Source organism: Equus caballus, chromosome 1, assembly GCF_041296265.1.
Source record: "Equus caballus isolate H_3958 breed thoroughbred chromosome 1, TB-T2T, whole genome shotgun sequence".
In the NCBI taxonomy this organism is placed as follows: domain Eukaryota; kingdom Metazoa; phylum Chordata; class Mammalia; order Perissodactyla; family Equidae; genus Equus; species Equus caballus.
In genome coordinates, this window is record NC_091684.1 from 110,871,242 (window position 1) to 110,886,300 (window position 15,059).

The window sequence follows — 15,059 nt, forward strand, 5'->3', positions numbered from 1 at the left end:
GAGCTAATTAATCTATATAAATTAGCTGGTATGTGGCATCATATGAACACTCAGGAACTGGTAGCTATTAGGGATGTTGAGAACGATAGTAATGACATTATTTGTAATATAAGAACATAAAAGTGAATTTGAAAATTTTGATTTTTTTTTATTACCTAAATTACTATCCACTGTCATTTTACTGCTAGGATTGTTTTTTTTTTTTAACAGATTCATGTGGTAGTTTTTAAATCTTTTTTTTTTTTTTATTAAGTCATTCAGCATCTGAAGAAGCTTCGGGTTCAGACTCAGGCAGCCAGTCAGAGAGTGAGCAGGGCAGCGATCCAGGAAGTGGACATGGCAGCGAGTCGAACAGCAGTTCTGAATCTTCAGAGAGTCAGTCGGAATCTGAAAGTGAATCAGCAGGTTCCAAATCTCAGCCAGTCCTTCCAGAAGCCAAAGAGAAGCCAGCCTCTAAGAAGGAACGGATAGCCGATGTGAAGAAGGTATCTGCTTTGCTGTACAGTGCAAATGTGCTGCTAGTTAGGACCAGCTAGCAGCCTTTTATCTCCTGTGGAAAACTCTTTATTGTATCTTGAGAATGAAAGCTGCAGCCACCTCTTCTGATCATATACTGTCTGTGGATACAAATGGGGACTGCTCTCTGCTCTACTAATTGATGTAGTAGACAACAGGGCTATAAGGAAAATAATGACATGAACCGTCAAATTAGAGGGAAAAAGACGAATTTTTATAGTTTTGGTTTTTAACTTTTAAAAAAGGTGGTTAAAATTATTTCTTTTTATACAATAGTGAATAATACCAGAGAGAATCATTGACAGATGATTGTGGAATGCACTTGTAAAGCTTAGTGATAGACAGTTATAATCCAAGAATAAGGGCAGTTTTTGTTACTTGAATAATGGAAGAGAAATAGTGCCCATAGAAAAACAATTACCTGTACCTAGGCACTGTAGGTATTCTCTAACAGAGAAGAGTCTTCCAGCAAAGAAGGAAAAAAGGCAAAAACTGAGTTGCATAGCATTTTCTCATTGATCCCCTAATTTAGGGATGCATTCTTTTTGGGGAAAAATTAATGACTTGGTTTAATTAATCATAAGAATGCAGCTGTTCTTTTAAAATTCCATTTTGAGTGAGTTATGTTTGAATCACTGAAAATACAAAAGAATATCGCTTTTAGAAATCTGAAAATAAAATGTCTTAATGAAATTAAAAGGTTTATGTGAAATCAGGTTTTATTCTTTTAAGATATAAATCTCTGTATCTGTGCACTCAGATTTTCATAGTACAATTTTAAATTACCTGCAAATGCTATAGAATGGCTTCAGAAAACCTGAAATTGAAAAATAAAGCCGCTTTTAACTCAAGACAGAATTGGGATTAACCATGTTATTTCACTTCTTGTGTTCTTAGTGTAATCATTGCTTAATGGTAAGTGACCCTTAGGAGCTGGTGGTAGGTTGGGGAATGCTGATGGTTGTGTTAGGGACAGGAAAGTGAAAGTTGTGCTTGCTAATTAACTCATCACCAGAGAAGTGCCGGCAGACACTCAAGTGCTGTTCCTTGTTGCCTGGTCAGTGTGTTGCGGACCTTTCACAAGAGACAGTTCAAGTGGTGACATTTCAGAAAGACCCTGCATATGTAGAAGTACCATTTGGAGATCTTGCTGTGTCGAAAACTTAGAAATTTACCACTCAGGCCTGTAGCAGAAGGCCTTGGTCTGCAATCTTCAGAGCCTGATGTCTGAACCTGCTTTCCTCTGTACTTCTACACTGGGTGCTCTTTCCAGAAGACCGCAACACATTTTTGAATGAAGGATAATGACCAAATATAAGTCTGGATGTAACTTTCTTCTGTACAGTGGAGAGTTCTTTACTTGGAGAGATGAAAGGAAAACCTAGAAACCATGACTTGCATAGTATGTTTAAAACTTTCCTGAAATCATGTTGACCATCAGGGATTCACAACGCTTAACTGTAAGACATTATATATTTGACTTCATTTAAAAAGATTAAAAGGGAACTAAGAAAGCAAGCATCGCTAAGACTGAATTTCAAGATAAAAGTATAGCTTCAGGCAGAAATATTAAAATATACTTTAAAAATTCAGCCATCAGTTCCAACAAGTTAAAGTTAATACATAGATGGACATACTAGCCAGTCAGAATGATTGGATTGTGACTTTTAACAATTATTCTGAAACGAGAACTTCTAAAGAAGGCTTTTTGTTAGAGAAGGTTTTCTGTATGCACGTCCCTTTCACGTGGTAGCTTTTTCACTGAAGAGTTGAATTAGATGTTACTAGCCCTCAAAAGGACAAATATGAACACAAGATGATTTTAGGATTAAGCATTACAGTGTATACTGTAATAAAGTCCCAACAGTAGCCTGAATGCCTGAGATTTTTGAATAAAACTAATTGATATAGTGACATTTAAATAATTTAGCCACCCCGGTTAATAAAAGCTCCATAAACACTTGTGTTGAATAAAGTAATTTCATAGCTCTAGTAGAGATCCCAAAAGGGGTGGGGGTGGGAGTGGGGGTTGGCAGACGAGGCTGGTGTAAAGCTTTGTCTCCTTCCTTTCTCTGCCACATTTGTTCAGTGTGCTGCATTTGCTGCATCTTCGCCTGGTTTCCTACTACTTGGTTATTCCTAACTCGATTGAACCTTTTGTTCTCTGACTCTGAGATGATTCTAAGACTGTTATGGATTTTCCACCTTTATAAATTGAGGGCACTGCATTACATGATTATGTTGGATTCTAGTTCTAAAATGCCTATTCCTGCAACATCTTGCTTGGAACATCTTTTCTTTTGAGGCCTTGTTTTTCTTCAGCTTACTCTGGTATTTTTTTTTTTTTTAAAGTCACTGTTGATAATGTCCTCCCTTGGCTTAGTGACATTGTGTTTTTCTAGGTTTCCTTTCGTCAGTTTTGTCTTTTGGGGTCCACTTTCCACACATTTTACCAGTTTCAGCCAGTGGCTTCTCCTCTTGCCTGACTTTCCAAATATTTTCATGACATTAGCTGTCACCTGTGTTTTGAGGACAAACCACATTTCTAATCTTGGCTTTCAAGCGTCTCTTCTACGTGTATAACTCCTGTTAAGCATCTTCACTTCAGTGTTGCACAGTCTGTTGAAATTCATTTTGCCTGTGTGTGATTGATTTCCTTGCAAGAACACTAGCAGTAGTTATCTGTGGGAAGGATACTGGGGGTTAGACTCTAATCATTAGAGATGGAAGGAGGAGGAGCCTTTTACATTTTTTCTATAGATTTGTTGGTTTGAGTCTTTTTATAAGATGATGTTAATATATTGTGAAACAAATTTTTCTCTTCAACTAATCCCTCCTTTAAACTTTACTTTTTTGATCACTGATGAGGATTATTCCTAAAAATCAGGTCTTAACGGCAAAGGGCTAATTACTGCTAGAGAATAAAATTAGGTATATAGGAGGAAGAGTGGCAGTGGTTCTCACGCTGAGAGCTTCTAGCTGAATGTTAGAAATACCTCATCAGCGTGTATCTGGTGTGTTACGTGTCCTAAGGAATTTAAAGGAATACGAATTTGACTTGAGGAGGCCCTGCCTGTTTTTTGAGTTTCTCAGGCAGGCCCCTGTGCAGTCAAAGCTGCAGCTGAAAGCGTTAGAGGACTTAACTCATCAGTAAGTACTTTGTCTTTACTGGAAGCAGTTGTTCTCTTACCTTGCCATGTTATTCACCTGTAAGTTTATATTTTAATGATGGGTGAGCAGTGTACCATAGTTTAATAGCCATTTAATAATGAAGAGACGTTGTTAAACTTTAATGTGTGCAAGGATAATGGGCCTTATTCTTTTTAAAGATAGTACTTTATTGTCTCATAAACCAAGCTAACAGAACAACCCTTTTGATATTTAGTTACCTGAATTCTCTTAAATTGAAATACATTTTCCAATAATGAAAATAGTAAATGGGGGTCAAGAAAAAAGATTCACACATGGTCTATTAATTTTACAGATGTGGGAAGAATATCCTGATGTTTATGGGGTTAGGCGGTCAAACCGAAGCAGACAAGAACCTTCACGATTTAATATTAAGGAGGAGGTAAGAAAAAACATATTTTAAGGGGATACATTTAAACTCCTTGTCTTACCTCATCCTTTCCGACTCTGGTATGTATTACCGTTACATATGAAGACTGGACTTCAGGCTTGAGAGTTAAGTGACTCTAATGTGAGCGTTCTCAACCTAGCACGGCAAGAAAAGCCACAGGTGGCTTTTAAAGAAAGAAACTCAGCAGAAGGATCATGGCATAGTAAACGTTTTAGTAGAGTGTTAGAGTATTATACAGAACTGGCCTCAAACTTTTGTTTTCTTTTTTTTTTTATGTTTCTCAGTGAAATTGATTATAGCAAGAAGTTTACTTTTTTAAATCTCTCGTTTCTAAATCTCGATTTTGTTAAATGAGTAACTTGCTTGGTAAACAAATGAAACAATGGAAGTAGTTTCAGATTTATTTTTGAGAAAGGAAGGAGAGTTTAAGTATTTTATCTGATTTCTTTGAATTTGGTTTCCTAGTTCATTTTTAGTGTGCAGTATAAAATGTTTCGCACATATTTACTCTCTCATCTGATTGTGAGAGATGAAATAGATTGGTAATTTTTAAAATTAATGTTATGTACTGCGTTCTGTTGTTTCTATAGAATCAAGACTTTTCCCACCTTTCTCAGTTTGTGTGATATTTTTGTAGATTCTTACCTCTGTTAGGTTTATGGACCACATTCTGAAGAGATGGTCTTTGTCTCAGTGAAATGTTCCCTCTCTGCATTCTTAGGAGGACTTGCTATTCTTAACTATATAACATCTTTCTGATAAAAGTTGAATATTAATAGCCAAAGGTTACTGAGTTGGGTTTTCAGTTAATGTATTTTAAAAATCTAATTGACTGTAACATCTGCATTTCATTTGTGGTGTTTTATTTTGAGTGACCTCTGAGCTGGTTTTCCTTAACTTTCTTTTCCCACAGTGTCTAGGACTAGGTTACTGAGCCATGTTTGTTACAACCAATCACATAATTGTGTAAATCTTTTCCTCTTTTTTATATAGATAAACACATTTTCTGTAGGGCACAAAACTAACAGCAATAGGAATAGTTTGCCATTTTGCTTAATTTTGGGGAAAAAGAGCTGTTCACATGTCTCTGTAAACTCTCCCTGGCCCAGATCTGTTAGCAGAGCACTGTTGGCTCATAACCGAACATGCTCTTTGATGAGTCTAAAATGGAATAGATTGGTAGTAATCATCTCTAGTGGTGCACTAAATGTTGTGGCATTTTCGTTTGATATTCTAGATCTGCAGTATCCAGTATGGTCACCTCTAGATAGGTGGCTTTTAAAATTTATATTTAAGTAAAATGAGAAATTCCATTCCTTAGTCACAGTAGCCACATTTCAGGGGCTAAGTGGTCACCTGTGGCTGCTGGCTCCTCTTTTGGACATTGCAGCTGCAGAACATTTCCGTTGTCATCACAGAAAATTTTACTGGACTGCTCTCTTTTAGAAGTCAAGCTGAGAAGTATTTCCTGGTGTTAGAGATAACTCAGTAGTAATCGACAGACATTAATTTTCAGAGCAAAACAAGAGTGAGCACCACCAGACAAATGCTTAGGTTTCTTTTCGGTCTAAAAGCTCATATTAATAATGTTATATCAAGTAGATTGTTGAACCAGGGGATAACGTTGTCCCTAAGAACTGTGAATTAAAGTCTGTAATCATTTTTCCCCCCTCACACACTGAAGGCAAGTAGCGGCTCTGAGAGTGGGAGCCCAAAAAGAAGAGGCCAGAGGCAGCTGAAAAAACAGTAAGTCTTCCATGGGGGAAATTACTTAATGTAGTATTTTCAAACATGTCCGCATTTCTGGGACTGCCTTCGTTGTGTCCTCAGTCTACCCCGGGTCCCAGAGTCTGCTTCTGTCTCTTACTGTCTTGGGTTATTGTCTGTCTTGACCTGCAGCAGCAGCAGCAGCAATGGAAGCCCAAGACTCTCAGTTTTACACATCTAGGTGTTCCATATGTGCTGGGACTACTTTGTGGAGTAGACCCCAGCTTATTTCATCTGATAAGCCCAGTTATTTTTTTCTTAAAAATGTGCGCAAAACCAAGTATTTGGTATTCTATCCTAGTTAAGCAAGAAACAGATTTAGATTTACCATTTTTCATCTTCATTTGTTCTTTGTGTTGGCATGGCAAAATTATATTGGTTGGACGTACATTTTAGTGTGAAATTTCACATTATTGTTTCTGTATAATTTTAATATTGCACTTCATGAGCCAGAAAATTTTCGTTCTTGGGCTTAATGTGAAATTCCTTTATGACATAGATTATACATTCATTTTTAAATTTATTTTAAAAATTCTACTTATGGTGAATAAATGCTTGATTTTTCTTTTAAATAAATAATTAAAAAATCTTTTTTGGAGGGGTGTGGATCCCTTTGACAATCTGAATTCTATAGCCTGTATGCTGAGAAAAATGTAGATATCAAAACTTGGCACACAAATCAGGGGGTTCTTATGGTAAACCATTGTCCATGGCCCCTATTGAAAGCCCCAGTTACATATTTGCTGTTCCCAAATATTAATAATCTTTAGTAAGTATTTGGCCTAAGGTAAAGTAATTTGAGTTTTTTAAACCCATTTCTTCATCTCCAAAGTAGAGTAATTCTTATTCTGCCGACCTAGTAGAGTTATTAGAAACTATGCTAAGAAAAGTCAGGTATTTAATATTGCCCTTCCCAGAGCACATACAGTTTTCATTTGTGTGTTAAATATTTAGTTAGAGGTAGAGAAATAATAAGTGTATGTAAGCCTGCACTTCTTGGCATCTTAGAAGACTTTTGTGCCATGGACCTGCTTGGGGGACTCTGTGCTCTGTTTGCCTTTTGGGAAGTCCATGCTTCTGCTCCTTCCTTTACTGTCTGACTGCTGCTGGTCTCTTATCTGGGATCTAAAGGGTGCTGTACTTGAAAACTGTGACTTCCCCTTTTAATGGCCTTATCTGGGTATGCAGATTCCTGCAATTTTTCAGCCACCGTATAACACATCAGACTTAGTCTTTTGACTGGCTCCTATACTTATTTTCCCTCTCCTGTCAACCCTAAAAGCTCCCCAAAGTGGCCACTCTCAGAGGCTTTCACGGACCTTTATTTCCCCTGAGTAGAACCTCTTAGTTCCTGGTAGGGGAGTGTGTCTTCTGTAATGCTGCTTGCCTCCCCTAGGGGCTCTTCCCTAGGAACTTACCAGGAGCTGAGGTAGTTCCCTCACGCTTCTTTGTTTGGGACTGGGCTAGCCTCCCTTCCTGCCACCCTCTGGGCAGCTGGTGAGTGCTGGGGCTTGGGGGAAGGTCTTCTCCTGAGTCAAGGTAATTATAATTAGTAAGATTAATTAGAGGAGGCCTGCAGCTGCTGAGACTTAAGTTGCAACGCACAGCACTAAAGGGGACCTCTGTGATCTGAGCAAGTGTCGCAGAACCTAGTGTGTGGGCAAGTGAATTTCAGAATTGAGAGAGACTCAGAGGGAGTGGACGCTTTGAAATATTAGCACGGGGAAATCCTTTTCTTTCTTTCTTTTTTTTTTTTTTTTGAGGAAGATTAGCCCTGAGCTAACTGCTGCCAATCCTCCTCTTTTTGCTGAGGAAGACTGGCCCTGAGCTAACATCCATGTCCATCTTCCTCCACTTACATGTGGGACGCCTGCCGCAACGTGGCTTTTTGCCAAGTGGTGCCATGTCCCAACCTGGGATCCAAACCGGCGAACCCCAGGCCGCCAAAGTGGAACGTGTGAACCTAACTGCTGTGCCACCGGGCCGGCCCTGGAAAATGCTTTTCTGAAACCCTGCAGATTGTACCACAGATTTCAACAGTTTTTAAAAGGAGCTTTTTCCCTAAACTTTTTTTTAAAAATTAACCAAAGCCCCCCAGTACATAGTGGTATATTTTAGTTGTGGGTCCTTCTAGTTGTGGCATGTGGGATGCCACCTCAGTGTGGCCCCATGAGCCGTGCTGTGTCCATGCCCAGGATTTGAACTGGGGAAACCCTGGGCCGCCAAAGCAGAGCACGCAAACTTAACCACTCGGCCCTGGGGCCAGCCCCATATATTTTTTCTTGAACCATTTAAGATTCATACATCATGGCCTTTTAGCCCTAAATACTGAAGTGTTTATTTCCTAAGAATAAGGATGCTCTGTATCGGACGCACAGTACAGTTTTAACCTAAATAGATTTAACATTTTTATCTATCATATTCCCATTTTGTCAATTGACCCAATAGTGTCCTTCCTAACATTTTTCCACCTCCACTACAGCATTCAGTCTAGGGTTAGATATTGTGTTAGTTGTCAGTTTTATTTAATCTAGAGCACTTTCACAGCCTTTCTTTGCTTTTATGACATAGATATTTTTATTTTTTATTTATTTATTTTTTTTGGTGAGGAAGATTGGCCCTGAGCTAACATCTGTTGCCAATCTTCCTCTTTTTGCTTGAAGAAGATTGTCCCTGAGTTAACATCTGTGCCAGTCTTCCTCTGTTCTGCATGTGGGACGCTGCCGCAGCATGAGCGATGTGTAGTTCTGTCCCTGGGATCTGAACCCTTGAACCGGGGCCGCCTAAGTGGAGCACTAGAACTCACCCACTACACCACCAGGCTGGCCCCCATGACATTGATATTTTTGAAGAATACAGTCTTAACAAGGAACTAATTCCCCAGTCATAATGTGAGTTAGTGTTTTAAAAGCTTAGAACAAGTTATACAGCATAACATTCCTCCACAATATTGAAAGACTCTTCAAATTAGTGGGCACCATTGAAAATTGAGAGATGGTGCATAAGAATCTAGATTTCTAACTTCTTTTTGGAAAATCGGTCGTTGCTGATTTTAATAACAGTGGTCTTTGTAATCTTTGATTGGGCCGAGAGTTCTCCATTTGACCCCATATACAGTCCTTAGTTGGCCCCAGTGGGTGTTTGAGATTGTAATCCCTGACTTAAAGTCATGCAAACAAAATTTTTGAGTTTTATTTAACCCCTCATGCTGTTTTGATCATTGAACCCTTTTTCATGCAGTACCTATTAGTGTTATTCAAATTTGTGAAATGTTGTTTAGGATTTCTGCTGACCCATACTGGTCCCAGTAGTGCTTAAAGCAACTCTATAATGGTTCCAGAACCCTTTCTCCCAGCTGGAATTAAAAAAAAATATTTTGACGATAATTTAACCAAAAAGAAGTTTTTCTCCTAGGATCATAGTTATTTCTTCCTTTCCAGTGTTTTGAACTGGGAGTCTGTCCCAAACCTGTGACACGGTGGAGGAGCATCCCTGTTAGCTCCAGATTTCTCTTCTTCATTCGAACTTGCTCCTGAAAGGCATCCTCTCCAGGAAATCAATGAAGTTAAAGCAGCTGTTCCCCTGTTTTCCTGGTCTGCCTTCTAAAGTAGAGGAGAAAGAAATTCCCTCCTTGGGCTCTTAGAGACAGTCAATAGGAAGCCTCAGGCACTCTTGGCCAGAGTTGAGGCCCATTTTATTTTAGAATGGCTTTCATTCATTCCCTCCTTTACATTTGTTTAGATTTGATTTGTGTGTCTCAGGATTTGTGTCCTGGCAACCACCTTTTCCCAATAAAGGAAGAAAACTGTACCCAGTTAACTTGTATTCTGACTTTTTCATGTCTGTTACATTGCCTTGGGGCCTCAGTGGCCAAATCTTGATATTTTTCTCTCAAGTTCCCAAAATTTTGGCAAAAATTCCATTGATTCTTTCTTAAGTGTAGTCCTTTGATGCCCTCTCAGAGCTGGATCTGGCAATTCAAGTCTCCTTGAACACAGGAAAAAATTTTTGATCACAATCTTGTATTTTGGACTCCTCTTCATTGTAGCCCGACTTAGAATGTATGGCTTAGTCAGGGAAGCTTGCTCATAAAATTTGCCTTATGTAAGAAGCCAATAACCTAGGAATGGATAGCAGTTTCACTTGCCAGAGAACCCTGTCCATCTGCAGGGTCAGGAAGTAACCTTTTTGTAACTGATCCCTCTTTTCTCTTCACCCCTTATACAGAGTTACTTAGTATTGCTGATCCTAACTTACTTTTTTTTCCTGTTCTTGAAAATTAAAACAAATTTAAAATAATTCAGCCAATTTCAAATACACATTCGCATAAACTCAACTTGGCCTTTTAAAGCCTCCAATTGTTGAAACCCTCCCAGCACATAGGCCTGGCTTCAATTTTTCCTGATTCTTGGGTCTTTAGTGGGTTATGATTGAGAGTAGGAGGGCTGCAGAGTTGACATGTAGCCAAACAGCTTGTTCTCACTGGGCTTCAGTTTCCTTCTCTAGGAGGAAGGTTCGGGACCAGCTGATGTGCTAAGTTTTTTTACGGTCTCATATTAGAAGATTCTGTCTTCCTGGTTGTCCGTAAGTCTATAAATCTGCAATTTAACTGGAAAACTCCAGCCTCAACCTCCATTCTCTCGGTGTTTACTGCCATTTTAGTCTCCTAAAGTTGTAGAAGTGGACCTCATTAGGCTGCCCTGCTTTCGAGTCTCACTTCCTGGTGGAGTTATGTAAATTACATTGCGTAACTATAAGGTCTTCGTCATCTGATCTACTCTCCCTTAGGTCTTAATTGTTTGTGTTCTTCCAAGCTTGTTTCCTGTGAAACCACTTCTCCCCAGTTTGACTGTGTGAAGCCCTTCTGAAGGGTAAACTGTTGTGGGGTTAGTCCAAGGGAGATGGCAGCCTCATGTGCCAATCTCCCAGTTGCTGGAGACATCTTTTCTTCCTTCCTGGCTATCACTTTCTATCCCTTAGATTCTTTACCAAACATTTATTCTTCAAGGCTCTAGGGAAGGAGAATGACAGGTGCCCAGACTATAGTTAGATATAAGGAGGTCTTTGTTTTAAAGAGAGGCTGAAGGATATTAGACAGTGCTAATAGGCCGTAATGTCTTACCAGTCTGCTTCCAAAAGCTCCCCTACCTGTCTGACTGATAGCCTGATATGATTCATTTAATAATTTCTTCATTTAACAAAAGGAGTATCTCCATTTACCTGCTTTTCTGCTAAGTTCTGGCACAAAGATGAACAAAATGGCCCTCCCCACAAGGTGTCACCTACTCTTAGGGAAATAAGATATGCAACAAACAGTGCCAGTAGGACTTGAGTCATGTACATAAAAGTGCTTCACTGCTTTTTCATGAAAGGTTTGAAAATTTTTTTCCCCTGGAGTCTCTACTAGTTCAGGTGTAGGGTGGCTCCTGCACCTTTTAGGAAGGTTCTCAGGAATCACCTTTTTGCAACAAGCTTTTGCTGTTTGACCTATCTCTCATGAATATTGATTTGACTTTGCAATTCTGCAACAGTTGTCTTTTGTGAAACCTCTTTTCCTATTTATAGACCCAGAGTCACAGTGGTAATTGTTTTGCTGACAGAGAAACCCCAGGTACTTGCCTGTAAGGTTTTTTTTCCTAGCAATTTCATGCCCAGTGGCTATTATTCTGTCCCTTCCTTCTTGACTACAGGTGGGAAATGAGCTAAGCTCCTGTGACATCTTGTTTGGTCTTCAAGTAAATTTCAAAAACTGTTTGAGGTAGTAGGACACCTATAGGGTATGGCTCTTTCAAGCCTCCTAAGATCTTAAGGAACAAAGGAACACCTACTGTATGTAGTAATTACTAAAAACTACATCTTTAGCTGAACAGATTATTCAGTAGGTGATAGGTTTATCATTAAAAAATAATTTTAGGGATTGTTTCCTTAAATGTGTTCTAAAGATGTTAAAATATCTAGTATAGTAGTTTTCAAAGAAGTCTAACCAGTATGAGCATCATCTTGGATTTGTTAAAATTCAAATTTTCAGGCCTCACATTAAACCTACTGAGTCAGAAATTGTGGCTGTGGCCCAGAAATCTGTTTTAACCAGCCCTGTAGGTGGTTCTGATTCATGTTAAAATTTTAGAACCACTGATCCTAGTATATATTATGGCTTCAATCCTGTCAATGATAGTAAGTCAAAATAGAAGATGAGAGGCTCAACAGCATTTTTTTCCAGAACAAATAGTTTAAAAAATACATTTTAGTTTCCAGTTTCACTTATTTTTATTATCAGAGATAAAATAGGAATAGATATTACATAGTCCAGGAAGGAACGCAACCAAAATTTAAATGGAGCTTTTTTAGCATAATATCTAAAATATACATGATCTGCCTTTTGGATAATCAGATCAAAATTAGATTTGTCAGATTCTTCAAGCTAAACAATCTTGAATTCTCTTAGAAAAAAATCATTTTGCTTTGCTTTTGATCACAGAGAAAAATGGAAACGGGAGGCCTCAGAAGATGAACAGGAACAAGGCACCAGTGCAGAGAGTGAACCAGAGCAAAAAAAAGTGAAAGCCAGAAGACCTGTCCCCAGAAGGTGCAGCATTTGCTTGAACATCTCTGCTTCTGGTTGAGCTTAATTTGTGTTAGATTGAGGAAGATGATGCAGTGCTAGAAGGAGAGCCTTAATTGATGTTATACAATATGTTGTGATTCTGGGTTTTGAACATCTTTGGTTCACTTTTTGCCAGCCTACATTGTTAACAAGTGATTAGATGACTGAACTACTTATATTGATTGTGGGTGTTTGCATGGCATGTAGCTCAGAATGAATCTTACTGTTTTTTACTCCATGGCAGACTAGTTATGAGGGGCGAACGTATCATGCGCTTTTAAAAAAGCTCCCTATGGGCCAGCCCGGTGGCATGTTGGTTGGGTTTGCGTGCCCTGCTTGGGTGGCCAGGGATTCACAGGTTCAGATCCCGGGCATGGACTACTTTTCGAGCCATGTTGTGGCAGCGTCCTGTATACAAAATATGGAGGAGGATTGGTGCAGTTGTTATTTCAGGGACAGTCTTCCTCAGGCAAGGAGAGGAAGATTGGTGACGGATGTTAGCTCAGGGACAATCGTCCACCAAAAAAAAGCTCCCTGTGTATTTGACTAGTGTATAGCTTCTTTTTGGGAGAACTGATTCTTAGGTTTATAACATGTTTGGCTGGTTGAAAGCATACTTCACTGTTTATTACCTTGTTTATGTAATCTATATAACATTAAGGAGAGAATCTGTGCAGAGAACGAAGTAGGCTGAGATGGCAAGAAACTTTGGAATTTTTGACCAGACAGATGGCAACATAAGGTACTGGTGATGGAGAAAGGCAGGAGGCAGAGAGGCCCCAGGAAAATTTACCTCCTTGCAGTATTGCTTAGGATGGGGTTGGCAAGCCATTGTCTTTCGGCAAATCCCACTTACCACCTATTTTTGTATGACCGTGAGCTAAGTATAGCTTTTATAAAGGAACATTTATAGTTTGATAATAGGGAAACACTGAATTTGAACCCCACTTAAGTGAAATGTTACCCCTTCAAAAAGAATTCTCTTCTTCTTATTAGGAGATACGTATCACAAAAAATGTACTCGCTTATTATTTTATTTTGAATTTCGTCAATAAGATAGCATCTCATCTCATTATATAAGTACCTGTGTAGTGGCTTCAGTTTTGCTTCTTGTCCAGCAAAGCCTAAAATATTTACACTCTGGCCATTTACAGAAAATGTTTGCTTACCCCTGGCTTCAGACATTGTGTCTTACTCCCAGCCCCTCATCCCAGCGAGGAAATTCTTCATCAACTGAGTTTTGTCTCCTTCTGAGTTTAAGCTCTCAGGACTGGAATGTCACTCCAGTTCTGTCTTCTAGATTTTACCCATCAGTTATTGAATCTCTAATCATCCATCTGTGTAGTGTAGGTGACGGTAGGTAGGAGAGAAACAGATAGATGTGATTGTGAGTTCCTGTCTCCCTCTTCTCTTTTCACCTTTTTATCACTGATAAAAGAGTATTTGGGGATTTCTTTATGAGAGCTCCTAGATGGTGGCTCTCAGTCGTGACTGTGAGGGGAGTCTCGAGGGGCCGTCTGAGCCCTCGGTCTGCGGCAGCGTGCAGTCTCGGTAGTCTTCCAGGGATACTTTACGCACACATAATAGAAATATGTGTGGAGGTATTTCTTGTCCTTTTATTCCCTTTATGCAGTTGGTAGCATTCCATGCATCTTATTTGCATTTTTCTTTCAGTATCTTGGAAATCTTTGCATATCAGTATGTGGAAAACACCTTTTTTCTTTTTTTTATGGCTACATAGTATTCTGTTTATTGAACTAGTTCCCAGTTGATGAACATTTAGGGTTTTTCTGATCTTTTGTTATTGTAAATAATACTACACTGAATACCTTATCATCCCTGTCTTGGTGTATATCTGTAAGATCAATTCTTAGAAGTAAAGTTGTTCTATTTGTAAGTTTGATAGATATTTCCAAATTGCCTGCCAGATTGGTACCATCAGCAACATATTGTATGTGTATTTTTATGTCAGGTGATCTTGAGGAACAGTTGAGAACCATTGCCTCAGAACCCACTGTTTCTCCTATAAATGATTATTATCAACATTAGAATCTCTTTGATGATCAAAATGCAGATTTCTACTAAATTAGGATCTCAGGGAATGAGACTCAGGAATATACATCTCTAACATTCCCCTGGTGAATCCTATTGAATGGAACCCCTGTTCTGGGAAATACTATTATATAGATTTGATGTTGACACCAAATGATAAAGTAAAAACTTCGCCCTTTTTCCTCTTCTCGTTTTAGAACAGCGCCCAAGCCTCGTGTTAAAAAGCAACCTAAGACTCAGCGTGGAAAGAGAAAAAAGCAAGATTCCTCTGATGATGATGATGAAGATGATGAAGCTCCCAAAAGGCAGACTCGTCGCAGAGCGGCTAAAAATGTTAGGTAGGTTATGCCCCAGAAGCTTTTCATCAGTTGTGAGAGTGATAGTGTAGTTACCTAGAACTTGGTTCTGATCCATCCAGGGTTGTGCATTTCATATGTGAAAATAATGAATGACCTGTGGAAGCTCTAGATATAGGACTTTGGTCTATCCAGCTAGTTCCCAGCCATTCAAGTCAACCTTTCTGGGCCCCAGACCTCATGG

At 39.0% G+C, this 15,059-nt stretch overlaps 1 protein-coding gene across 13 annotated transcripts in view; it reads left to right on the plus strand.

Annotated features, from left to right (window-relative positions):
* The window catches only part of CHD2 (chromodomain helicase DNA binding protein 2), a 112,530-nt gene that overhangs the window by 18,212 nt on the left and 79,259 nt on the right, over positions 1 to 15,059 (plus strand). For 7 of the 13 annotated variants that reach the window (XM_005602813.4, XM_023650829.2, XM_023650816.2 and 4 more), the window contains 5 exons: positions 254 to 485; positions 4,001 to 4,087; positions 5,781 to 5,842; positions 12,342 to 12,449; positions 14,717 to 14,857. In XM_005602813.4, coding sequence (XP_005602870.1) covers positions 254 to 485; positions 4,001 to 4,087; positions 5,781 to 5,842; positions 12,342 to 12,449; positions 14,717 to 14,857 — 630 coding nt within the window. The remainder of the gene's footprint in view (positions 1 to 253; positions 486 to 4,000; positions 4,088 to 5,780; positions 5,843 to 12,341; positions 12,450 to 14,716; positions 14,858 to 15,059) is intronic. The other 6 variants (XM_070267280.1, XM_070267318.1, XM_070267329.1 and 3 more) reach the window with 1 other exon arrangement.